The following is a 26,536-nucleotide window of genomic DNA, read 5'->3' on the forward strand; positions in this document are numbered from 1 at the left end:
ACCCATCAGCACTGTTTGCCTGCTCTTCTATCACATCAGCATCACTATGTACTTCTTTAGTTAGCTGTGGACTAACACATGGGTCCTTGGGTCAAGATCTGGATTTATAGAGAAATTTAACTTATGTGTCATTCCCTATAAATGTCCATAACTTCAACCCACATTGCATTGGCTTACACATTCATGCCAAACGCTCCCTCAAGGCGACCCTTTACATGTAATGTGCAACATCCATGATGTATTGTGTGTCAAGTCACAGTTTTTCAATTATATTTCTGACTCAGTAAGCACTAACACAAATCTTTGAGTGAATGAATCCTCTTGATAATGAAAATGCTCACCTTGTGCTCAATGCATGGGCAGAAGAGCATAAGAACTGTCTGACTAATCCGAAATACTGCAACAGCATGTGATACAACATTTGTTTCCTCCTATCCTGTAGCGTCTTTTTCCAGCTTGAAAATGGAACTGGAACGAGTGAAGAGTGAAAAGGAACAGGTAGGGCACAAGTTCAACAAAGCAGTACTTGGGATGGGTAATCGAGAACTGGTTGTTGTTAAAGGCACAGCTCACCCAAAAATTATAATTCTCTAATAATTTACTCACCCTTTAGGTGTGGTCTCATTTACCTTCGCACAGCAAAATTCTGTGGGTGAAATACAATCATATCAATGGCGATCTGCACGATCGAGAATTTTGTGAAAATAATTTCCGGTGGTGAATAAAGAGCGGCATTAACAAGAGGCTTCTTGGCAATTTGTTTTTTGCTGGTTTCACATGCACTCAACATTCGTTCACGCCACCTTCGCCTGTGGAAATACGCAGAGCAAAGGTAAATGTGATCCTGCCTTTATGCCATTTCAAACTCCTATGACTTATTTTCTTCTGCAGAAGACAAACATAGATATTTGGAAGGATACATGATGTCTGTCTGTCCTTACAATGCAAGTCAAAGGGGTACAAAACTTTACAATTTGAAAAAAAAAAGAGAAAAAAAGACAAAGTAAGCATAAAGGTAATCCGAACAAAACCGCCAATCATAAGGAAGTGTCGAGCTTCAAATCCATCTGCGCCACGTAGACTGCAGATATCAAGATTTATAGTATAAAAAGGAGTTACATTTTGGTCTTCGCTCACCACAAACTGACCTTGTATTGCTTCAGAAGAAATGGATTAAACCACTCTGTGGCAGACATGCCTCTTGTTCATTGGGAAAGGAGGAAGCAGGAACCGGATTAACAATCAAAAAGACTAAGCATAAAACACTTAACTGAAACATAACAAAAGCGCGCAAACACAAAACTGCTTCATGCATCTCTCTCTCTGGCGTCCCCGGCTCCTCCTTTTATCTCTCTCCCGCTGATTGGGCAACTCAGCGCTGGGTGTGAATCGTCTCTGTCTGGCCACGTTCTCCTCCTCACATATCCCCACCACCCGATTCATTTTTGGGTGAACTATTCCTTTAAGGACTGGTTCCTTTTTTTAAACACGATACTTGTACCAAATATTATTTGTTATGTAAAATGTCCTCGCTGGTTGCATGCAACAACAAAGATATTATGCGACCTGGTCTGATTCATGGAAGAATGGTTCTTATGAGCTGGTTCATTGTAATGAATCGATCAGAAAGATTCACAAATCTGACTTGAACTCTGAAGTTACTGGTTTGAATATGTCTCTAGTATTATTAGCTTTGGGCTGAAATGGACTGATACTTTGCTTTTTGGAACAGCTGGAGAGCAGCTTGTCAGACAAGAGCCAGACATTGGATGGTGTACAGGCCCTGAAGAACAGGCTGGAGGAACAGCTGAAAGATGCCCTCAGCAACAAGGTCTGAACCATCATGTGATCACATGATTTAAAAAAATTAAATAAAAAGTTACTGTTGAAGACTTCCTGCATGCTGATTTTTCTCATAAAAACTCAAGTCAAGTCAAGGCAAAGGTCATAGTCTACCCAATGCTTCCTGTGCATGCTCTGTTAAGCAAGATCTTTGAAAGTCCATACAAACAGCTGCAGTATTGGATTCAGACGGAGAAATCGGTTACTTTTAATTGTAGTGTTTTGTGCATGTGTTGTAGAGTGCTTTGGAGGGTCAAGTGTTTGAAGAAAAAGATAAGGCACAGCGACTGCAGACGGAGCTGGATGTCAGTGAGCAGGTCCAGAGAGACTTCGTCAAGCTGTCCCAGACTCTTCAGGTAAACACATTTCACACTGCAAGCTGGCGGAGCAACAAAACAAGACATTGACATCGCTTTCTTTTTCATAGTCTCACGTAGCCAAACCTTTTGCTAAAATGGCAAAGATCTGGACTGTAACTGCAACTGGCCAAAAACTGCCCACCCAGACAGGAGCCATCGCACTGACATGTAAAGCGATCAATCACTGATGGGTTTGTCTTTGCGTGCCATTTATTGTTGGGTAATTATATAATAGCGCAAACTTCTCTGCAAGCGTTTGCATTGAAAACACAGAAAAGTGTGTAGAGAATCAAACCTAAAACTATTTCACAGTACTAAGTAGTGAGATTTGCTACAGCCACAGTAATGCAAGAACTCCAAAATGTATCCTATTTTCTTTCTTGATGCTCTTTTGGTGTCTCATTGTGCATTATTCACCAGAGAATAACATATAAGGCTATGGATGCGTCAATGTACACATGCATCAAACAAATGGTAACTTTGAATGCATCGCCATAAACAGTGTTTTTAGGTCACTGTTTCAAGTTAAACTTAGAAAATAAGTCTTGAGATCTCTATATTGAAAATTATCTATTGGATCCATCTAAACAAGACAGCTTTGTTGATCATAATGGGAGCATTGTACTTTGTTGCATTAAGTAGCTCGCTTGCAGTATAGACTCATTGTAAGGGGCCGTTTAATGTACATGCACTAAAGAAAATCTTGACAGCACAACACATATACACTGAAAACCCTAATAAGTAGACTCTACTCATTTGATAGAGTAATGGCGTCTTCAAAACTGCTGTAAGTTCAATTAACTCCGTGTTCATAAAGAACTTATCAATTTAATTTAAGGTAACTAGATGCAAGTAGACTTGACTTTGCTATTTTAATATTGTTGTTTCTACTGTTGTTAATAATTTGAATTCTATTGATTTGATTTTAGATCAAACAATAGCACGGCTCAAGTAAAGATCATAAAACTGATTTTAGGTCAGTCATTAAACTTAATTCCCAAAGAATGCATATATGGTGTCCAAATGTTGAGACCACATGAAATAACTATTTGCAACAAAACAACTTAAATAATGGATGGGGTACAATGGTCAGGTGCATGTTTACACCGATCACAGATGGACAAAAAAATGCATTTGTGTTTATGGCCCCTAAGGGTATAGCTGAAGATACATTATTCCTATTCTCCATCAGGTGCAGTTGGAGCGGATCCGGCAGGCGAACTCATTAGAGCGGATCCGGGTCATCCTTAACGACACCAACTTCACAGATATCAGCCAGCTTCCCGAGACATGATGTCACTTACTTGTTTCGACTTCTACATATAAACACACTTACATCCACACTCCACCTATACCCTAGTCTTCAGCCCAACTTCATCACTGTGCCCACCCCCACAAGGGTCTCTAGCCAATCAGAACAGGCCTTGAGGAGTCTGGGGTGGGCTGTTTGTTTGTTTAGTCTTAAGTTAAAGAAGAAACCAGTTGAGTGAGGAAGACCTGAGACAAAATGCAAGTATTGGAGAACACTACTGAAATCTACTGCTGCTGAAATGCTTGTAAATAAGTTTTCAAGGAGATCAAAAAAGACAGATGTCTTTGGTCAAGTGGAGATTTGGTTTTAACCAGATTGTGTCTCGTAATACAGTTCTCCACTGTGCATCCTGAAGAAGCTGACTGCCTTTCAGTGAGTCAGCTTCTTCAGTTCAGGAAATGAGAGCAAATGGGTCCCCATGATAGTCAACCATTTCTTGACCCTACCAAAGTTCTCGTATCTTCCACCTTCTCCATCTTTTGCATTTCCACGCTCTCCTCTACTGATATTCCTCAACCTGTCTTCTTTTAACCTCTCTCCATCTGCTGAGCTAAAAGCAGCGATTTATGAAGGAAACTGACACACCTGAAGATTTTTGTACATACCTGTAAACAGATTATACTATGTGTATATTGCATTAGTTAAGTTAATACACAAGACTGTGATTTCCCCGTCTTGCCCCTTTCACGACACATTCACAAGGCAATGCAATGTTTCTCAAATGCCAATAATTTCTCTGAGATTCAGGGCTGTCATTTAAATTCACAGGGCTCGAGACAAAACTATTTTAGTGGGCCCCCTCCCCTTGGTACAATGTTTACCAGTTGTTCTTTTCTGTCGACAGCCCTGCTGGGATATAATTACGGTCTGTGTCATATTGCTGTTTTTTTTCTCTCCATTCCACTTGAGACCCTCCAAATCTCCTTGGGATGCACATTGTTTCTTGATTATTTTTCCTTTCTTCATAATGAATTTAGGAGCTTCTTAACTTGTTGCCTGAAGCTACTTTGGTTGCAACGGACGGTGTTTTTGTGATATTTATTTGCTTTCAATATATGAAGGATATTCACAAACACCAGTCTGTTTCAGTTAATTGGTCCGCTGACATTTACAGCTTACAAAGTACCTGGTCTGATTTTGAGTTGCGTAAATGATTTGCGTTTGGTATATGGCAACACCACTTGCACTGTTTTAGAAGGTATTTCACCCCATCAGTCTGTTATCTGCCTAAAGAAAGACTGCTAACTGTATAAGCACACCATGCTTATGAATTACAGCCATTATGATGCTCTTCATGACTAAGGGGCATCCTAAGCTGTGTATCTTTTGTGTACCACATTTAGTGGTATCTTAAACTGTCTGTCTGGCCCACGTCCAGCGTTAACAGAATTAAAACTCTGGTATGGGATCCACAAAACCAAAGCTTACATACTGGGCATATTTGGACAGTTTAAATCATATTGGAAAGATGGAAGCATAGAAAATGTTGCGTGTGAAATTTTCTGGCTGCTTTTTCAAACAATGTATGCCAAGAGATGTAGATAAACTACAGGTATTCTGAAAGTTTTAGCACATATTTTACATTTCTTACAGACAAGCCTAATCAAAATGGCATGTGATTTTGGCATTTTAAATGAATTTGTGGTGTACTTTAGATCAGGCTGTAGAATCCGTAATGAAAAATATAATTGCTTTGCCTTTGGAAGTCTGGTCATGAAAACGGCCATGTGATTGACAACTGAAAATTGGCTAAACTCTGATGTAATGGATGGTCAAAACCCAGCAGCATTGTTTGCTAATTGTGTAATAAGACGTTTACTAATCATGGCATTTGTTCATAATCAAAAGGTTCTATTTGAATTGATTCATAGAATTGTTCTCAAGAGAAAATGAACCACAAATGCTGTCATTTTATGACCTTTTAATTTCATTTGACAAACTGCTGCTCGTGACCACTATGTGGACTGTTGATAAAGAAGCAGCTGTTCTGTGTGAATGTGTTGTGATGATGTTCATTTTATTACCTGTACGTTGCACTTCATAACACATGTTCTGTGCTGTCTAAACGTCGCAAACACAGCTTCTTCAGAGGCTTGTTTCACTATAGCAACAAAACCTTTTCACATCAGAGTAGACAACAGCAGTTTTCAAGTTGTCTGAATATTTTAGGAACTACATTTTTCAAGACAAGCACACACTGATGTAACTCTAATAACTCATATTTTGGTGAGAGACTACATTTTTATGAAAATTATGATATAAGAAAACTTCTCCAGTCAGTATAATTTATGACCGTCATTCCTATTGAGTCTGTGAAGAGCGATCGTTCAGATACTTTCACCATAACAACGGTTGTTTTTGTTCGCATGCTGTGTTGCAAATGCAGAAGCCCTTGCAGATTGATATACTGTACTGTGTACATATCCTTGTATATATCTATATAATAAAACAAATTGAAACTGAAGTTCTTTTTATATGGATTTCCATTCAGGGGCCAATATATATTCCTCCAAGGACTGTTCCAGGTTCAATTCAAGTTATACTGACATGCTGTTGATTACAACACACATCTTGAACCATCAGTTTGTTAAAACAAGCAACAACTGCATTAACAGTAATGCGCTCACAATGGAAGTCAACAGGGCCTGTATGGAAGCCTGCTTCCGCCACATAAAAATAAGTTTCTTTGGTGAATTTTACCACACCATCGTCTCATAACACTTAGAATGTATAGGTCATGTGGCTGACGTTTATTCCAATGCAATGCCTTGCCCCATAGACGTCTATTGTAAGAGCATTACAGTAAACAAAATCTTTCCATGTTTTTACAAACTGAGGGTTGAGTCAAAATTATATTCAGTAGAAATCAACAGCAGGTCACCAATACTGCTAAAGCTCAACTTGAAATGAACTCCCCTTAAAAGACATATGTTACATCCATTTTCCCCAACTACAGTATATATAGTTGTGGTTGACATGAATATGTCTTTCGTATCTTCAAATTCAAGACATGGAGAGGAAGAGAGAGTAAAGTCTTCATATACCCCATGACTTCAGGAAATGATTAACACGTAATGTCCAACACTTCTGCCTCAGAGCTGATGAAATCCCATAGCAGCATGAGCGCGCACACAAGTCATAATTTAATGTACAAAACACTTTATTGTCATGGTAATGATTTCATGTACTACAAATTACAAAAAAACAGACAAAATACTTTAAACAAAAATGCCAGCCAATTCCTTTTTAAAGACCTTAAGAATTGGAGAGGTTTGGGTCAAACACTGTCCCTCAAAAGACTGTATTTTAAGCACTCAACTCCAAGGTTCAAGGACTGTTGAGTTATGGGTTTGGAGATGTGCTCTTCTGTAGCTTCCTTGAGTGCAATTTATGAGAATATAATTGGTTTGGCCTTTGAGAGCTGTCGATTGACTGCTCAGAAACTGAAATGGTTTTTAAATTCCTTGATCTGTTTCATCATGCCAGCGATATGTTCCCCCCTGCAGGACAGAAGCAAACAAGTTTAACACAACAGTCAAATATTGGTGGCCTATAGAGTGCACATAGGATATGTTCTTGCATTCCGTCTGCACTAAAGTTATTGAGAAACTACTACGAATAGCCTAATTTATTAATAACTAGGAGACAAGCCTGGGTGTTTTTCCAAGTTGTCCTTTTGTCCTGATTTTATATTTTAGATTCAGATTTCACTTATGATTGGGTGAACCTCACCAAGAAATGACTAGGCCATCTTTTTAACAAATCTTTTGTGACATTTTCATGTCAATTAAAGAGTTAGTTCACTCAAAAATTAAAATTCTTTCATGATTTACTTCCCTTTATGAATGAAATGAAGATTTTTTATTAGCACATTTCAGCTCTGTATGTCCATACAACGGAAGTAAACAGGTGCCATCAGGCTGCTGGCTATTTGATGGTCCAAAAGTCATATTTAGGCTTCATAAAAGTAATCCACACAATGTCTTCAGAAGCAAATTGATAATTAAAATGTTTTTAAGCCTTAAATGGATGCTTCCATCCAGCACTTGATTTATGTTTGAAATGACCTAACTCTCACATGATGTTCATTCCTCAGTTGTATACAAAGCATGCACGTTCGACTTTCTGACTAAAGTTAATAAAGTTTGAATTTATTTACTTTTTATACAAACCTATAAATGTGCTTCTGGAGACATGTGGATTACTTTTAGATTGTCAAACTGCCAGCAGACTGTTGGCACCTGTTTACTTGCATTGTATGGACAAACAGATGAAATGTGCTTAAATTGCAATAATTATTACAGTAAAACTTTTACAATAAAAGGTTCTATTGGTTAATATTATTTAATTCATAAAGTATCATAAACTAACTCTGAACAATAATTATTTTTAAAGCATTAATTTTGGTTGTTTATTAATATAAATGCAATTGCTAGTTTATAGTGTGTTAACATTCTCTGAGTGAGGTATTCTCACTATAGGAAATGCCTCAGGCACCAATCACATCATGTCTGTCTGAAGAGACCAATAACAACTTGTTAAAGGTGACCCCCTTCTCCCAATAATAACTGCTGTAATGCCATTCTAAGCACACTTCCCTGTGCCTATCCAACCAAGTAACCTAATATTCTCTATCAAACATCAATTCGGTATCTCACTATGGGAAAGATGTGGCCAATTCCTGTATTGCTTGCTTTCCAAAGCAACTCCTCCAAACAGTGATGGAAAGAAATAAAATATAAACCATCCAATGAGACAAGCGTTGAGTAGAGATGGGCTTCCCTCTAAGCGGAGTAGCCCAAGACACAAAGAGCTGATCAACCTTTTTAAATGCTGTCCTGGATGTATTATACGCACAAACCTGACAAATAAAATGCAGCCTCCTTTCATTCACTGATGAAATGGGAGGGCAATGGAAAGCACAAAGCTTCAAGGCAGAATGGTTGTAGGAACAAAAGCAGGGTTTGGCAACAGTGCAAACTTTACAACCACAAGGGCTAAAATATAAGCACAAATGATAAACTGAGAGTGCATGAAGCTCACTTACTCGCGATGCGGACACCAAAGCAGGAAGCAAAACTTAAATGTTAGGAGCTTAACATGAACACTCTCCAGGGGCTCAAACGGTGCATTAAGCACCATGGACGGGTCCCATGACGGGATCAAAGACTTAGCAGCAAATGCTGCGCACCCTTCATAAATCTACATATTAGAGGATGCCTGCCAACAGAGGTTTTGTCAAACCCCAAATGGGAAGCTGAGATAGCAGCCAAATACACTTTATTAGTGAAGGCTTTATTCCTGTTCAAAAAGCAAAACACATCACCCACAGAGCACTGAAAAGGAACAGTTACCTTATGTGCACCTCAATTCTCAAATACATGCAACTTATGAGCATTTAAGGAGCAACTGGACAGTACCCTTGCTCTGAATGGTAGCAAATACCTCCATCGGAAGTCTGACTGCATTCAAACTGTACCTCTCATGGGCCAAACCCAGAGAGCTATTAATTCTGGGTGAGGGTGAAATATTTGCCTGGAACTCCTTGTTTAATGACAATCCCTGTTTAATGAAAGGGGCCAGGGATTCCCCAGAAGAAGTTGAACAATCTATGCTAACCATAACCTCCCCAGGCAACGAGGGGCTTTTAGTAGGTGAAATAGCCCATACTCCCTTACTCTGGCCAGAGTGGAAGACATTAGGCTTAGTGCTGGAAAAAGCGTAGAGAAGCTCGTTTGGCCACGGATGAGCAAGCGCATCCACACCCATTGTTGTCCAAGAGTGAGAAATACAGTGGACAATATGCGGTTGCTCACAAGGCAAAGCCAGACCTCCCCCAAATCTGATCTACCACTTGCGGGTGAGTCTCCATTCTCCACACAAAGAAGTCTCCATTCTCCACACTCTTCCTCTTGAGAGGAGATCTGCTCCCGTGTTTAGTACCCCAGTACATGAATGCATGCATTGAGTGGAGGTGCGCACTGCTCAACACAATAAGCTTCATGCTAAATTGTGAAGCTTAAGAGAGTGCATGCTGTCCAGTCTCCTGGACATATAGAGCATGTGTGGGCATTCTACAATTTTATTTTCTCAAGTGACTATTGAAGGCACGCAGATCCAATATTGGGGGCTTCCCTCTGTCTTTTTTGGGATTCAAACCCTTTTGAGTTTTTCCACCTGGCACTCTCAGTATGGCTCCTTTGCTCAAGAGAGAGGATATTTTGGCCTCTTACACTTGAACTGACGCTATGATCACATTGAAAGCGAGAGGTTTCATACCAAGTTGAAGTCTGTAGCCTCTCACTACCTGAAGCCACAGCATGTTCTTCTCCAAAACAACAAATCCCCTAGGTATTCCACTTCTTAGAGGGGTGTGCCGATTGGCGTGTTGCATCGGCAGGCGCTAACGACTGCTTATCCCAAGGCTTAGAGTTAGCGGAAGAATGTCTGGACTGTCCTGTCCTGTCTGCTCCACGCCCTGAGGCTAAACATGTTAAGCATCGGTCATAAATTTCCTACTCTGCAGTACGGGTGTCGGAAGATGAGAGGAGTCTCTTACATTGTAGAAGTCTCGCTGGACTGCTGGATATCTCAGAGACTCTTACCAATCAATATTGAGCAAAGATGTGGCCCTTTGCAGACTTCGATAAGGTCACAATCCATAGTGCTGGATGGCACTTCGCCACTCTGTCGGCTTGTCGGTCTGGAGACCGGAAGCCAAGGGCAGTATCATCCTCACCTTCATCAGGGTCTTCCAAGTAGCATGCTCTTTGTCGTCCTACTCATCGACATCTTCTGCCACCCCTCTCTGCGTGAGCAACTGCTGATCGAACAGCGGAGGTAAATTGGGGGATTTGATATCCATAATATCCCTCGAAATGGCAGAATCACACAAGAGAGAGGTCTTCCACCATCTGTCTATGGTCTAGCAGAAAGACACGGATCATCTCTGGAAGATGCCGCAATGCAAAGCTGCCTTTCCAGAATCTTAGCCGGCATGGAGTTGCAGTGGGCACAATACTCCTCATCAGCTAAGGCTGCCTGGGCATGTTTAACTCCCATGCACCTGATGCACATCAGGTGCGAATCCCTTCCAGACATCATAAATCCGTAGGCGACGGTACACAGGCAAGACAAGGTTTCCTTATTCCTGTTCTTGGCAACTTTGGATGAAGCCATAGAGAAAACGGCAAGCTAAGCTTCAAATAGAATATGTACTTACTCGCCTAGAAATGTTAGTTAGCAAGACAACACACCGCGCAGAGAAAAACTGCGAAAACGCTCAGTGACGTAAGCCTTGACGGTGTATCTGCAAACGGTTATTCTAAATGGGGAAGAAAGCAGGATTTTGTTGTCATTACAGCAGTTATTATAGGGAGAAGGCGGGCTCTTTTAAAAAGCTGTGATGGTCTGCCCTTCAGACAGAGAGTGATGTCATTAGTGCTTCCGTATTCTGTCATGCCTGAGACGTTGCTCATAGTGAGATACCGAATAAATGTAAAAAAAAAAATAATAATAATCTTATGTTAACATTTTAAAAAATGTATTAGTACGTATGATAGGGGAAAAATATAGGATGTTGTAAAAGTATTGCTCATTGTTACTCATGTTAACTAATATAGAGAATATAACCTTACTGTAAAATGTTACAAATGATACGTACATGAAGTCTATTTGTACTTTAACTCTGTACTAAAAAAAATTCATTTGTTTTTTACATTACAGCAATAAAGATTTTATTTAATTTATTTTTTTACATTAGATCCATCTATACAATATCATGAAAAAAATATTTTTACAAGTTTTTCTCAGATTTTAGGTTGAAATATGACTTGGATAATCTTGCCAAGCAACAGAATAAGCACAAAATGCCATCTGCTATTAATAAAGTTCTCCAAAGCTCCTTTTGATACGTTCTTATTACATTACAGTATAAATGGTGCATACTAGCATCTACATTAATGTTTTTGTGTATGTGTGAAAGTAGCTTGGCATTAGTGCTTCTCTGTACATACTGTTCTTTCAGGACTCCCTGGAGACACTTCCTCTGGTGGGCGTTGAGGGCGAGGCTGGAGCGAGCTTGAGATGCTCCTGTACTCATCTGCTGCTTCTGATAATCTTTCTTCATGTTCACCTGATAATACATCATCGCACACAATCACACTGGGTAAACATGTGCATCCACTCATGTGCATGTTCTTGAAAATGGAGGAAAGCAGCCAAAATAAATGATCCGAGTCACTGCTGTATTCAGTACACCTGAAGTTCTAAGTAGGATAAACTATGTGAAGCAGATTACATATCAGACTATGGGAAAACAAACTAACCTGTTTAATGCCGTTATCTAGGTGACGGAGCTGGTCGTGAATGGTTTGCAGTTCCTTCGTCATGTCCTTCTCACTGTCCGACAGCACAGGAAGTTGACTGCGCAGACTTCCCAAAACCTGTTTTACTCTACACACACACACACACACACACACAAAACAAATACAGTGCCATGACTCACTGTTTATTAAGACCAAACAACAACAATTCATTAAATCGCACTAAGTATTACCATGTTTTCTGGACACTACTATGATGGTAATACCATGTAAATACCATTATATATGAATATATGCCAGTCAGACAGTACTATGGTACATATCAACCATATTTAAAACAATACCAATTAAAAAAGTGTTTTCAGCACCATGGCAAAAGCAAATATGTTGTGATTGTTTGCACTGAATGTGATGCGAGATTCAGACATGCAAAAAAAAAAAACAGACAGTATGACCCCGGGTACTCTCCTTCACAAACAAATAACCCTTCAACACTGGTTCACAAACTGAAAATTAACTTGTTTGAATATTCTAACAAAACACTTTCTGACTGTTTTAACATCAAGTAGATAAATATACGCATCGTAAACTAATATTAAAATAGTATTGTTTTGTTTAGTTTAGTTTGCTAGGACCAACAATGGCCTCCCCTGCTGCAAAATCTGAATCCAATGAAATCCAGAAAGACGAATATGAGACTAATGAACCTGTTCATGATGGCTTCCTGACGATACTTGGCATCTTCATACTTATCAGCCAGTCGCTCAGCTGCCTCCCTCAGGCTTTTCCTGTGACACACAGTAAAGTATCTTTAGCACAGTGTGCATGCTGCTGTCAACCACAATATTAATGACTCTGCAGCATTTCCGTTGGTTAACCCCCAATAATGGCATGGGAGAAACTTCTTTAGTGTGAGACGTGTCTAATTTAATATAAATACAAAAAATAATAAATCTTCTCTAAGGCTTAACTATAACATCTATGCAAACATACACTTCATAAAGATGAGAGTAAAACAAAGCCGTTCATGAAGACAGTCTAGAGTAGTCTGGACTATGTGTTGTTTGAGTACATGTGTCTGTCTGTGATTAATATCAGTCAGGCAGTGTTGTGGTCACCTGTCTTCTCTGCAAAGAGCAAGATCCTCAAGCTGTTTGGTTTTCTGTCCAGTCAGGAGCTTTACTCTGTAAACGTGGCAATCATTTAAAAACATGTCAGTTATTTGACACAATAATCTGACTATTGGCCTCACTTTAAATTAGACAAAATTCAGATTAATCCATTTACATGTACTGTAGTCAAAGTATTCCTTTCATATGGACTTTTACACACTATGGAGCATATTGCAATTTTTTTTTTACACAAGTTAAAGCATTCAGCGCTACAATTAAAACACAAAAATACTGTGTCAATAAAACCATGGTATGGTACGTGTGTCAGGTGGCAATACCATGGCACTTTGATATTGTGGTACAGTATGATTACCATAATTATGTACCATAGTATTTACATTATACACTGACCCACAAAAAAAAAAAAAAAAAAACTTTTCTGTAAGGGTAAGAGGACTAAATGTTGTCCGATTAAGGTGCACTTATGGGTTAAAATATGTGACTATAATTGGAATATTCTAATTGTTAATTATGCATATTCAAAAGTGTCCTAATTGGGCCAATTGTCAGTAAATGCAGGCACTGTGCTGATGCTCTCGAACTCATTTGTTTGGTTCGGTTATCTATATTACGACTGGTGGTTCCAGATTTCAACTGGTTACAAAATAAATATAAAACAATGACCTACAACTAGGGCTGAACGATAAATTGTGATAAAATTGAAATTGTGATATGACCTAGTGCGATTATCAAACTGTGAGGCCTGCAATTTCATTATATAAAGAGTCTGGATGCACTGCCATGTGTAAAGCTTTAAGTGTATGTAAACAGGGTCAGTGTATTACACATATTCTGAGCATGCGTGAGGCTCATGATACAGTGTTTTTCAGAGGTTTTAGAGCAATTCTGTGCTCGATGCACACATATTCTTTCTCTTGCCCTGAGTGACAAGTATGCTCCGAGTTCGGTTTGGTGTGTTAATGTGCTCTAAGAGCGTTATATTTAAAGCGCTCAATGTTCTCTTTAATTACACATTTATGTAATTCCACATATGTTTGGCCGCTACAAGTTATTATATAAATCTAAAATAATGCCAATGCCATTCTTTGTTTTTTTTTGAGAACATAAGGGGAAATTAGGAGTATTTAACTGCCTGCATTAAAAGGTTGTTGTAGACTCAACTACAAACAGACACTCAATGGACTACTTTGGTTTTTTTGCCAAAATAAAAGCTTCCACCAAAATAAAGGCTTGAAAATTAAAGGCCAAGTGCAAGTGAAAAAATATTTCAGAAATTGCTAAATTAGCATTGTATTATAGTACTAATTATTACTAATAATCCTAATAATTATAATTTTATAAGTCTCTTCTAATAATTATTAAACAATAATATATTCTGCATCAATTAAAACTTATTATTGTTATTATGTAAGGGACAATGTAGTCCGCCGGTTGTTAGCCCAAAATAAACCCTGACAGGGATATCAGGACTTGCTCTTATATCAACCTGAAGGGGATTCTTTTGCGATAACAACGGTCTGACTGTACATTATCCTGCTTATTACACAGCTGCTACTACCCAAATAAATGGACATGAAATACTGATTAGAGTTGAAATTATGTCATAATGTGAGGAATCACTGAACAGATGATTTGCACCTCCAGTTTGTGTCAGAGTTCTGTTGGTGTTTATTTTGTGAAAATGACCATCTGGCTGCTCATTATCCATCTTATTTCAGGTCACTTGACAAACAAATAAGTAAATGGACATGAAATATACTCGTTATACCCGGATAACTGGTCTGATGTGCAGTTGTTACTCATATCAGACCTCTAAATGGAGCCTTAATCAGACTACAGAATTCCAGAGCTTTGTTGTTATTCTGTCTCTCACCGTTCAAATGAACCTACCATTAAAATGATAGACTGATCATTTCTTTGTCGATGGGCAAACGTACAAAATCAGCAGGGGATCAAATACTTTTTTCCCTCACTGTATGTAAACTTCTGATTTCAACTGTATTTATTTATGTTAGTTTATTTATTTAGTTTGGTTCTTTAGAACACTCTAGAACAGTATTTCCATCGGCAGCAGAGCATGAGCAAAACCATGATTTAATTTTGGTCAAATGTTTAGTATGGTTTAATGTTAACCACAATATTTAAAAAAAAAATATCGCAATTAGAGTTTGTCCAACAGATGTGCAAGACCTGTTCTGATGGTTTTATATTGTACCTTCTCTGCATTTCTTCATGTGCCAGGCCCAGTTTGAGGATGTACTCCTCTCTAAACACCTGTGTAGCTCTGCTGAGCAGCTGCAGACACTCTGGAGGAGGAGGAGAAGAGTCTTTATCCCCAGCCCTGAAAAACACACACCACACACATCAGATCAACTCCGAATGTGACCGCTTTAAAGACAACTTCAATGAAGGCCAAGAAATTAGTCAGAAAGCTATAAAAAGAAAATTACAATGCTGTAACGTCTTGATGACTTGTACCACTTTGGCGAATAACATACTTAAGGTGGTTCGGTTAGTTTTTAGAACATGATACCAGGTTTGTTGCTGGTACATGGTAGTCTACCAGCTCTAACCAGCTTGACCAAAAAACAAAACTATGACCTTGGCATTTACAGCACCATGCACTACCAGAAAATCTAAATCAATGAAAGCAACAATTTCACACCTCAGCATTAGTGGGTTGGTCGAGCTACGTGCCAGAATGTTGCGAATATGCTGCTCAAAGGAGTCTTCAGCCAATCCGCGCAGAGGAGAGCTGCCTGGCCCCACCCCCGGAGCGGAGCAGAGCAAAGGAGGCGACGGGGGACGAATTGAACTTCTAAATGCATATTTGAAAACCATGTTAATAATAGCATATACAAACCCAATAGAAAATATTCAATTCCATAGCAAGTACTTTTCTCGCACGATATTCAAAGAATTCCAATGACATACAGCAGAGGCAGCAGCAGACACTCGTAAGTACTCGTGATGCAGATCATGGTGGCACCCAGTGAAAGGTCTGACACAATCCAAAACCCACGAATAGGTGCCGGCAAACTGAAAGAAAGAGATTAAAAATAATATTTAATAGCTGCCAGTTCTCCACAGTGCTTACTCGTTTTCTGTTAGGTTTGCTTTAACATCTAACAACTTTTAAAATTGGGCTTATGATCCACAAGGGATCAGAATATTATTAGTAGTTAAAATCCAATTTCATGCAAGACTCATTTTAGATCTGGGCAATACAGATAAAATTATATCTTGATATTTATGTGCAGTATGTAAATGGTAAATGGCTTAAAATTTAGACTTTTTTCCAGACAGAGGAACCATCATATAATCTCAACAGCCATTGTAGTCAAAGAATAATTAATTTCTATTTATACACCAATATAACAAAATCTCATAATAAAGAACAAATGGTAATGCTCTGCAATAAGGTTCCATTCGTTAACATTAGTTAATGCATTAGGTATCATGAACTAACAATGAACAATATATATTTTACAGAATTTATTCATCTTTAGTAATGTTAGTTAATAAAAATACAACTGTTCATTGTTAGTTTACAATACATTAACTAAAATAACAAATACAACTTTTGATTTTAAAAATGTATGAATATGTTTAAATGAGCATTAACCAAGATTAATAAATGTGTAGAATGTAGAAGTATTGTTAGTTCATGTTAACTAATGTTAACAAATGGAACCTTATTGTAGTGTTACCGAACAACCTATACATACATATATTTAACAAACACATTTTAAAGAATGTACAAAGTCGTACAGTAAATTAGAGTTGAGAATGGATTAATTAAAACTGACAATTTGAACCAATTCATGGAAAAGCAAACTTACCAATTCTAATGCCAATTTTGCTTTGGTTTAAATCAGATATGCTAGTTAAAAATCACAAGTAGCAAGAGAAGGAAGGATTATCAAACTTGACTAATGATGCCCTTTGGAAAACATATAGTCAAATAAAAAGCTAATTTAAATCATTGCGATATTCAACATGTTGCTTAATTTTATGTCACAACCAAAATAATCGCATGTGTTCTAATTTGAAGTATGATTGTGTTTACTGCTTTTCCTCCAACCTGTTAGTAAGAGGTCTGGTGCACAGGATGTGTTCAACTATGCAGCGCTGTTCTGCCGCAAGTTCCTGCAGACCATCTTTATCCTCTTCATCTGTATATAAAACACAAAATTTCAGACAACAATATATACAGAGCATTTCAAATACTCCACTCTAGAGCTGCTATCATATATATATATATATATATATATTTTCATGTGTTGGAATCAGGAAAAATGGGCATGCGTAAGGATCAGAGCAACTATGACAAGGGCCAAATTGTGATGGCTAGACAGGAAGGACAACCAGTGAACCGGTGACAGGGTCATGGGCACCCAAGGCTCATTGATGTGCATGGGGACCGGAGGCTAGCCAATCTGGTCCGATCCCACAGAAGAGCTACTGTAGCACAAACTGCTGAAAAACGTAATGCTGGCCGTGATAGAAAGGTGTCAGAACACACAGAGCGTCACAGCTTGCTGCGTATGGGGGCCGCATAGCAGCAGACCGGTCAGAGTGCCCATGCTGACCCCTGTCCACTGCCGAAAGCACCTACAATGGGCACGTGAGTGTCAGAACTGGACCATTGAGCAATGGAAGAAGGTGGCCTGGTCTGATGAATAACGTTTTCTTTTAGATCATGTGGATGGCCGGGTGCATGTGCGTCTTTTCCTGGGGAAGAGATGGCAGCAGGATGCACCATGGGAAGAAGGCCGGCCGGTGGAGGCAGTGTGATGCTCTGGGCAATGTTCTGCTGGGAAACCTTGGGTCCTGGCATTCATGTGTATGTTACTTTGACAGATACCACCTTCCTAAAGATTGTTGCAGGCCACGTACACCACTTCATGGCAACGGCCTCTTTCAGCAGGATGCGCCCTGCAACACTGCAAAAATTGTTCAGGAATGGTTTGAGGAACGGTTTGAGGAACATGACAAAGAGTTCAAGGCTTTGACTTGGCCTCCAAATTCCCCAGATCTCTATCCCATTGAACATCAATGGGAAGTGCTGGACCAACAAGTCGATTTACGGCAGATCCACTTCGCAACTTAAAGGACCTGCTGCTAATTTCTTTGTGCCAGATACCACAGGACACATTCAGAGGTCTTGTAGAGTCCATGGCTCAACAGATCAGAGCCGTTTTGGTGGCACTAGGGGGATCTACGTGATATTAGGCAAGTGGTTTTAATGTTGTGGCTGATCAGTGTAAATATATATACACTGGCGGCCAAAGGTTTGGAATAATGCACATATTTTTCTCTTATGGAAAGAACATGGTACTTTTATTCACCAAAGTGGCATTCAACTGATCACAATGTACAGTCAGGACATTATTAACATGACAAATTACTATTTGAAATAAATGGTCAGAACTCCTTAAACTACTTGAAAGACTTCTCATCAAAAAATCCTCCACGAGAGGCAATGACAGCTTTGCAGATCCTTGATTTTTCTAGCAGTTTGTCCAGATACTCGGGTGACATTTCACCCCACACTTCCTGTAGCACTTGCCATAGATGTGGCTGTCTTGTCGGGCACTTCTCACACACCTTACAGTCTAGCTGATCCCACAAAAGCTCAATGGGGTTAAGATCCATAAGATCTTTTCCAATTATCTGTTGTCCAATGTCTGTATTTCTTTTCCCACCTTTTCTTTTTGTTTTTCTGTTTCAAAAGTGGCTTTTGCTTTGCAATTCTTCCCATAAGTCTGCACCCCTGAGTCTTCTCTTTACTGTTGTTCATGAAACTGGTGTTGAGCAGGTAGAATTCAAAGAAAATAATGAATTTAATCAATTTTGGAATAAGGCTGTAACATTACAAAATGTGGAAAAAGTTTCTTTTGGTTTCTTTTTTGCCATTTTTTGACCAAATTAAGACCTCAAGACATGCCAGTATATTGCATACTGTGGCAACTCATAAACAAACACAAAGACAATGTTAAGCTTCATTTATTTAACCAAATAGCTTTCAACTGTGTTTGATATAATGTCAAGTGATCTTCTAGTACCAAATTTTAACTACTAATTTTCAAATCCTGACTACTCTCCCAGTTCCTGCCGCTGAAAAACATCCCCACAGCATGATGCAGCCACCACCATGCTTCACTGTAGGGATGGTGTTGGCCAGGTGATGAGCAGTGCCTGGTTTCCTCCAGACATGATGCTTTCAGGCCAAAGAGGTCAATCTTTGTTTCATCAGACCAGAGAATTTTGTTTCTCATGGCCTGAGAGTCCATCAGGTGCCTTTTTGACAAACTCCAGGCGGGCTGTCATGTGCCTTTTACTGAAGAGTGGCTTCCGTCTGGCCACTTTTGCAAATAGAAAAGATTAGAATAGAAGAACAGGGAGCCCTGCAACAGACGTCATGGCCCCCACACAGCCCCCCACTGAACATTGTGTCAGTCTGAGATTACATATTGAGACAGAAGCAATTGAGTCAGAAATAGATTGAAGAACTGTGGTGAATTCTCCAAGAAGCTTGGAACATCCTGTCTGCAACAACCAAGAAAAAGTGTGTCCAGATGTAGCAAGGAGAATTGATGCTGTTTTAAAGGCAAAGGTGGTCACAGTAAATATTGATTTAGCTGTTTTATATTTATTGCACTTTGTATGACATTAAGTGATAAATGAAAACTATTTATGTTATTATTAAAGTACTAGTGTGTGTGTGTGTATATATATATGTGTACACACACACACACACACACACACACACACATATAGCGGCTTATAAAGGATTTGATGTAGATGGAAACGGATGCACTCACCAGACTCCAGAAACTTGTGCAGTTTTTTGAACCAGGTGAGTCCTACACTGTGCACACCAGCCTCATGGGTGCAGTGATACCTGTGCTGACACAGAGGGTCTGCAACAAATAGCAATCAATGTTAAAAACCCAGATAGCACACATAACATATTTGAGATGTCCGTTTTAGATATTTTCATCAGGAATGTATCCCAATCTAATTAACATCTTCCAGATGTAAACACACACATCAAATAGACATCTGGGAGATTTGTGTGTGCTATCAGGGAAGGACAGTGTTACAAAATGTATATACTATATTAATGCAACATCCTTTTAATCCCCACTTCCTGAAACTTCTCTAATGTTTTAGACCCACTGGCTAAAATTGGCATATATAAATTTCCAGGAGGTAAACGCTCAACTCAACTGCATCTCCTTGCACAGAAACTGATTGTCACAACACACACACACACACACACACCAGAGCCCTTCTACCAAGGTAAGCCTACAAGCTTAGCATAAAATAGCATAACTTGCCGCTCCTGTAGACATTCTATGGGCGGTACTGTTGTAACATGCTAGCTGACAGTTATGCTCTCTCCTATGATAGGAGGTTGTTATCTCAGTAAATAAAAGAATCTCTGCACACACACACCACAGCGCTTCTGTAATAAAATGATGGAGAAAGGACCTCTTTATGCTATTTGATGTAAACAAAACTAGCCCAGACGGGACTTGTGATATAAATCAAGTATTTTCAGCCTATGTAAGGCGCATTTTAATTACCACAGAAGCACGTCAAGTCTTAACTATCACCAAAACTCAAAATTAGACATTTTTGTTTGCAAGCGCTTTTCATGTGGAGTACAAAGCGGTACATGACGATGGCATTGATGACCTGATGTGAATCATGAACGCAGCTTCACGATTGCTGTAACAAAGCAGATATCCACAGTCTACTGGAAGATTAGATTTAAGTTTAAGAGATTTAATGTCCATTGCATTGAATATGCAACCTATGTGAGAACTGGTTCTTTCAATTAGTCAAACTCCCACTTAGACTTTGGGAAATGTTTAATGTTACTTGCTTGCATTGGTGATATTTTAGTGCATTTCTATCTTTATACTGTTGAAAGGCTTTGATTGGAAAATGTTAATTAAGCATTATATTGTTACATATTGTTTTGATTTCTTTCATAAGACAGAAATAAATGCATTCTGACAGGAATAGAAGTATATATATAGCGTCGAATTTAGCACTTTCAAAATCTGAGATTAATCGCCATTAACTATGAAAAAATCTATGCGATTAATCATGATTACAAATTTTAATTGACTGACAGGACTCATTTCTACATACTTTTCCATCACCAGAGAAAGTACATACTTGTAGTGCATAGTACAAGTATGCAAATTAGGAGACAGCCCAACCATATGGTGAGTTCATGTGTTTACTCCTCACCTCTGTGTAATTTGATTGGACACGTGAAGTCTGACTCTGCTATCTCCTCGTCCTCCCCGGCAGCAGCCAGTTTTAGGGTGAGTTCCAGCTCCACACACTCAAACACGTAGAGTGAAGGCACAGTATCTGTGCCTCTGGACCACCTCTCTACAGCCTGAACACAAAGCAGGTGCTCAGCAGTTTTGACATTGAACAAGCAGCATTTTTATTTTATTTATAGTGATCTCTAAGGCCTGTTTCACACATCTCGCATCTGTAGCAACGCATATTTATTTTGGTGCCCAATTGCCCACTCCCAATAACCATTGTATAATTTATGGCTGCTATTAAACCAATGTAGTAAACCAGAAATCCCTGTGCATTCTGTTTACAGCCATAGCTCTATTACAAAGCAGAAACACTGTCAGTGTGAAAGCTGTTCTGATCTGTCTGTGACTTACTCCGCCGTCTTCCTCTTCCTCTGCCTCCAGCACTACACAGTGGTACAGTGTTCCTGTTTCAGTGGCAATAACCAGGATGTTGGGCACACACGACAGGCAGAGCACAGCACATGCATCATAGCCGTAGTTATCCTCTGCCGCAGGGTACATGGGCAAAGGGCCCATCGGCTTCCCAATATTACTGATACTAGGAGAAAGAAAAAGCACATCAGTTATATGTGCAAAACAGCTATATATAGTGTTATATTTTAGGCAATCATTAAATGCATCTACAAGACATAAAGATTAATGGTTTATTTCCATATTATATATATATATATATATTCCATAAAAGGACTAAAAGGGATAATTCACCCAAAAATTAACCAATTAGAAAGTTAGGCAGAATATTATCCTCAGTCACCATTCACTTTCATTGCATTTTATTTTAAATTTTTTCATAAAATGAAGGCTGAGGCTAATATTCTGCCTAACATCTACATTTGTCTTCTAGGGCCCTATGAAATCAATTTTCTTTTTTCCCCAAATTCCATGTTTTCAGTTTTATTTTTTCTGAATTCCATGTTTTAAAGTTTAATTAAATTTTATCATCAAAAACTGTCTAATTAAAATGAATTAATAGAATTTTAATAAAATGAGAAACTTACATTTTTTAACACACCATTACATAATTTGTATCAAATGAATTGCTTCTATACAGATCCTCACAGGATAATAAAAAACACAATTTCGGTTTAATTATTTTTCTATCAAATTCAATGCTACACAGCAGAGCATCACTGTATTAATTCAAGCATTGATGAAAATTTTATTCAATAGAACATGCTTGAGATATTTCTAAAATATCATGTAATTAGTATTTATTATTAATAACATTGAATATAAAATGTTACTATACGGCAATTTCTACAATATCACGCGTCTATTTAAATTGAGCTTTAATTTTGGCAGAAAGCCGAATGTTTTTGATGATATCATAGCACACCTCAGAATAAGCAGTTCGCTATATAGCTTAAATGTGCTTATTAAACCACATAAGGCCGCAATATAATTATATAAATATATAGTCTGCGTGTGCAACACACTTCAAGCTTAACGTGTCCTCTGCTGTCTGTTATCTATTACAAATAAAGAGCGCACGTGACGCTTATGATGAGGTGGCCAGCTTCACACATTCTCAGCTTCAGACTGTGTTTTTATTTAAATCTCAGCCTTTTCTGGTTTAATCAACACAATATCACAATTATAATTTGATGAATTAAACATTATTACATTAATTTAATTTCAAATGTGTCAAATTCCTTGACATTCCGCAATTTAATAATTGATTTTCTTTTATAGGACTGGATTCTGTCCATGTTTTCTGAATCATGGAAATTAACATAGAGCCCTCGTCTTTCACAGAAGAATGTAACAAGGGTTTAGAACGATATGAGGGTGAGTAAACAATGACAGAATTGTTTTTATTTTGGGTAAACTATTCCTTTAATATAAAAAAATTATATAGAATACATATATAGAATATAATAAAAATATATTATTGTAATACTTTCAAAATATTTTAACTATTAATCAATAGCATTATAAGTTGTTTTGTTTAACTGCATGATAACAGTGGCAATGGTAGAAGGTTTTTGTTACCTGTGTGCGAGAGAGATATAGCTCAGGTACGTCTCTCCATTTCCGTACAGGATGTATAATGGGTACACAAGCAGCTCTTCTTTCATCCGCAGGCTGCTCAGCTTCCCCGGAGAATCTGCCAGCGGCCCAAAATCAAACGCCACAGCGGTCTCCCCCAGAGAGGCTGCATAGGAACGCCTGCATGAGAGAATTCCCTATTCATCCAAGTATTCTAGAGAGCGGTGTAATAAGACGGTATGGTTTGGATGACATATGACAATGTACCCTCTTGTGTGGACACTGCTATCCTCATCTACCTGAGACACTGACAAAACTTTTGCAGGCAACTGGGGCTCCTTCAGATTATAAAATCTGTGGAAAGAAAAACACTCTTTTAACAACCAAGTGGGATAACAGTATTTCGGCTCTTCTGATACACATCTGTAAGGCTCATTTATCGCAGGTACCTGATGGTGCTATCTGAGGTCAGTAAGACTAGATGGGGCTCTTCAGCTTCACTGGGATACCAGGCAGCCTGTCGGAGTGTCACAGAGGCAGAACTGGTGAAGAAGCGCTCAGCCACAGGAATCGTCCTGTGAAAGACAACACATACAAGCTTGATTCATTTTAAAAGTAGTCCAGAGGGCTGACGCAGCTTTGCTGGACAATGAAAATGTGATGGCTATGTTCAGAACAGCATACTACCATACTATCCTTGCTATTTCTGGTAGCCTATGCATATTGTGCACTGTGTAGGTTAAAGGCTGAAGAGACACATTATATTTCTAAATGCTGTAAACTGAGTAATCAGGAAATATAAGGGTCCATGTTTATCACAGTTGGTTGATCAAAGTGATCATTATGCCAATTGTTCACAGAATGTAGCTGGTCAATCATGTACTTACTTGCAGTTGATATGAATGCGTCCACCCTCAAATTCAGATTTCTTGCCCCAGCGCTGTGGCAGCTCAAGTATAGTCGCTCCACGCTGACCGATGAGAGCCACATGATACTGTGTGGGGCTGATCAGCACCTGACATACCTCAAACATCGGCGGGTTGATGCACAGCAGTGTCTGTTGAAATTGGGGGATCATTAAATATTCAGAAAATGTAAATAACCATCAATCAAGAAATTAAGCATTTCAAACCGATCCCAGTAAGTAAAAGTCCTGGAAACTTAAAAGAAATGTTCCGGGTAAAAAATCAAAAAGAAAAAAACATTAAGACTAGTCCCTCGTTCATAAAGCAAAACTTGCGGTAATAGTTGGTCAGTTACAATGGAAGTGAATGGGGCCAGTCCAGAGACATTACAAACTGTATACAAAAGTATAGCCAAAAGATATAAACATCATACATGTAAACATGATTTTAAATAATACAATTGCATCTTAACCTTATCTGTGTAAAGTCATACACAATATTACAACTTTGATGTCATGAGGACATCATGCTGTTAAACCCTGTAATTTGGTAAACAACGTAATGCTGATAAATACCTCATATCACACTAAAATCACGTTTACATGTATGATGTCTTGTGCCAATATTTTAAAACTGTGAATTTTAACATTTATAAACTGGCCCCATTCACTTCCATTATAACTGCCTTACTGTAACCACGAAATGTGTCGTTATTTTTTATAATAAACGAGGGATTAGTCGAAATAATAGTTATTATTATGAATATGTGGCAATCAAAATTATGCCACAAATGCTGTAGATTTTAGCTTTAGTTAAACCTGGAAATGCCTTTTAACAGGAGACAGACAACAGTATTCAGACAACTACTTCTGATCAATGAATAATCAGGAAATAATGCAGTAATTAATTATTCCAAGAAGACAACAGGTAGAGAACGATTTTGACATCACCCCAACTAACCTGATATTTGGAAGTGTCTGTGTCGCCCTCGAAGTTTAGTTGTCGCAGGTTTGTGGTATAAAACACACTCTCAACACTATCCCATGTGAACAGATCGCCATTCAGGCAGAACGTAAGGCTCTTGGCTATTCTTTTGCTAGTCCCTTGAGGCTCCAAATGAAGCCTTTCTTGTAACTTCTGAAAGATATCGTGATTTTTCAGCGCATCTCTCCAACGGTCTCCCGCGAACGACGCCATATTTTCTGTAATGTCGCAGAATTATGCCGTCAGAGGAATTGGCCAATTGGATCATAATTAAAGTCTGACGCTGATTCTGAAGACTCATGGGACGTGTAGTTTAGTGAGTAATGTTGAAGAGTATAATATTACGCACTCTGCTTTGAAGATGTAATGTTTGGTTTCTTCAATTAGAAAATGTCTCATTGTAAATAAATAATACAATTTAATTAATTTGTTAATCGTTTTAGGAAAACATATGTATACAGATCTAAGTATGGGAAGAACACCACTTTTTTTTTAATGTTTAAAACATAAGTTTTCAATAATTCTTTAAAACAATAGAATATTTGGAAAAAATAAGTAAGCTGTGAAATTTATAAATCTATATAATAATTTTAAAGAGTTTATTTAGTGCATCCCTGGTTTGTACCCTGTTCTGGGTTTTATGCATTTTATATACTAATTATATATATATATATGTGTGTGTGTGTGTGTGTGTGTGTGTGTGTGTGTGTGTGTGTGTGTGTGTGTGTGAATTTTTATAAAAGCTGTTTTATTCTACATGCAGAGGGTCCCCTCATGGGGGCTGCCATGTTAGGATCACATGACCAGCCGAATACTACTCGCATAATCTCAGTATCCATCCTGTTATTTGACACTTTCACTCATTGATTAAAGTCATGTCATGGCTGACTGTGAATAATAATGTCTACAATGGCATCTGAAACTGAAAACTATATATATATGTGTGTGTGTGTGTGTGTGTGTGTGTGTGTGTGTGTGTGTGTGTGTGTGTGTGTGTGTGTGTGTGTGTGTGTGTGTGTGTGTGTGTGTGTGTGTGTGTGTGTGTATTACAGGTGCAGTCAGTATATATAATTTTTAAATCCTCATTATTATGTCTGGACAAGATCATTTCTGTAATGCAGTACAGTAATGTAATGAGAATCATGCCTGAAACTAATCAGTTTAACATACATCCAGACGCATACAATGAGGAAAATTAGGAGGGTAATCACCCAACGCATAAAATGGTCCTAAAACAAACATAATTTTCTTTATGCAAAATATAAATGATTTGGGTCTGGACAGGTTTTTGACAGATTCACCAAACTTGTGTGCAGAAAGCGTTTTCA

At 38.4% G+C, this 26,536-nt stretch overlaps 2 protein-coding genes across 3 annotated transcripts in view; one reads left to right on the top strand and one right to left on the bottom strand.

Annotated features, from left to right (window-relative positions):
• Positions 1 to 5,971, top strand: part of rabep1 (rabaptin, RAB GTPase binding effector protein 1) — a 39,842-nt gene extending 33,871 nt beyond the window's left edge. For both annotated transcript variants that reach the window (XM_052111359.1, XM_052111368.1), the window contains exons 15-18: positions 443 to 498; positions 1,733 to 1,831; positions 2,082 to 2,198; positions 3,394 to 5,971. In XM_052111359.1, the coding sequence (XP_051967319.1) occupies positions 443 to 498; positions 1,733 to 1,831; positions 2,082 to 2,198; positions 3,394 to 3,495 (374 nt within the window). In that variant the 3' untranslated portion in view covers positions 3,496 to 5,971. The remainder of the gene's footprint in view (positions 1 to 442; positions 499 to 1,732; positions 1,832 to 2,081; positions 2,199 to 3,393) is intronic.
• Positions 5,972 to 6,671: 700 nt separating this feature from the next.
• Positions 6,672 to 25,421, bottom strand: nup88 (nucleoporin 88). The gene is made up of 17 exons (XM_052104544.1): positions 25,185 to 25,421; positions 24,207 to 24,376; positions 23,769 to 23,894; positions 23,587 to 23,673; positions 23,323 to 23,499; positions 21,682 to 21,868; positions 21,242 to 21,395; positions 19,798 to 19,896; positions 17,055 to 17,145; positions 15,905 to 16,009; positions 15,636 to 15,788; positions 15,186 to 15,311; positions 12,956 to 13,021; positions 12,545 to 12,625; positions 11,841 to 11,967; positions 11,529 to 11,647; positions 6,672 to 7,013 (listed from the first exon to the last, which is right to left on the bottom strand). The coding sequence occupies exons 1-17, from the start codon at positions 25,419 to 25,421 to the stop codon at positions 6,950 to 6,952; spliced, it is 2,169 nt and encodes a 722-aa protein (XP_051960504.1). The 3' UTR covers positions 6,672 to 6,949.
• Between the last annotated feature and the right edge of the window lie 1,115 nt (positions 25,422 to 26,536).

The sequence above is a fragment of the Xyrauchen texanus genome, chromosome 3, assembly GCF_025860055.1.
Source record: "Xyrauchen texanus isolate HMW12.3.18 chromosome 3, RBS_HiC_50CHRs, whole genome shotgun sequence".
Taxonomy (NCBI): Eukaryota; Metazoa; Chordata; class Actinopteri; order Cypriniformes; family Catostomidae; genus Xyrauchen; species Xyrauchen texanus.

Excerpts from the sequence above, each read along its gene's own strand:
- nup88 (XM_052104544.1), bottom strand. The coding sequence starts at position 25,421 with ATGGCGTCGTTCGCGGGAGACCGTTGGAGAGATGCGCTGAAAAATCAC. Across the intron at positions 24,377-25,184 it reads CAGACACTTCCAAATATCAG|ACACTGCTGTGCATCAACCC; the intron begins GTTAGTTGGGGT and ends CAATTTCAACAG. Across the intron at positions 23,895-24,206 it reads CGCATTCATATCAACTGCAA|GACGATTCCTGTGGCTGAGC; the intron begins GTAAGTACATGA and ends TGTCTTTCACAG.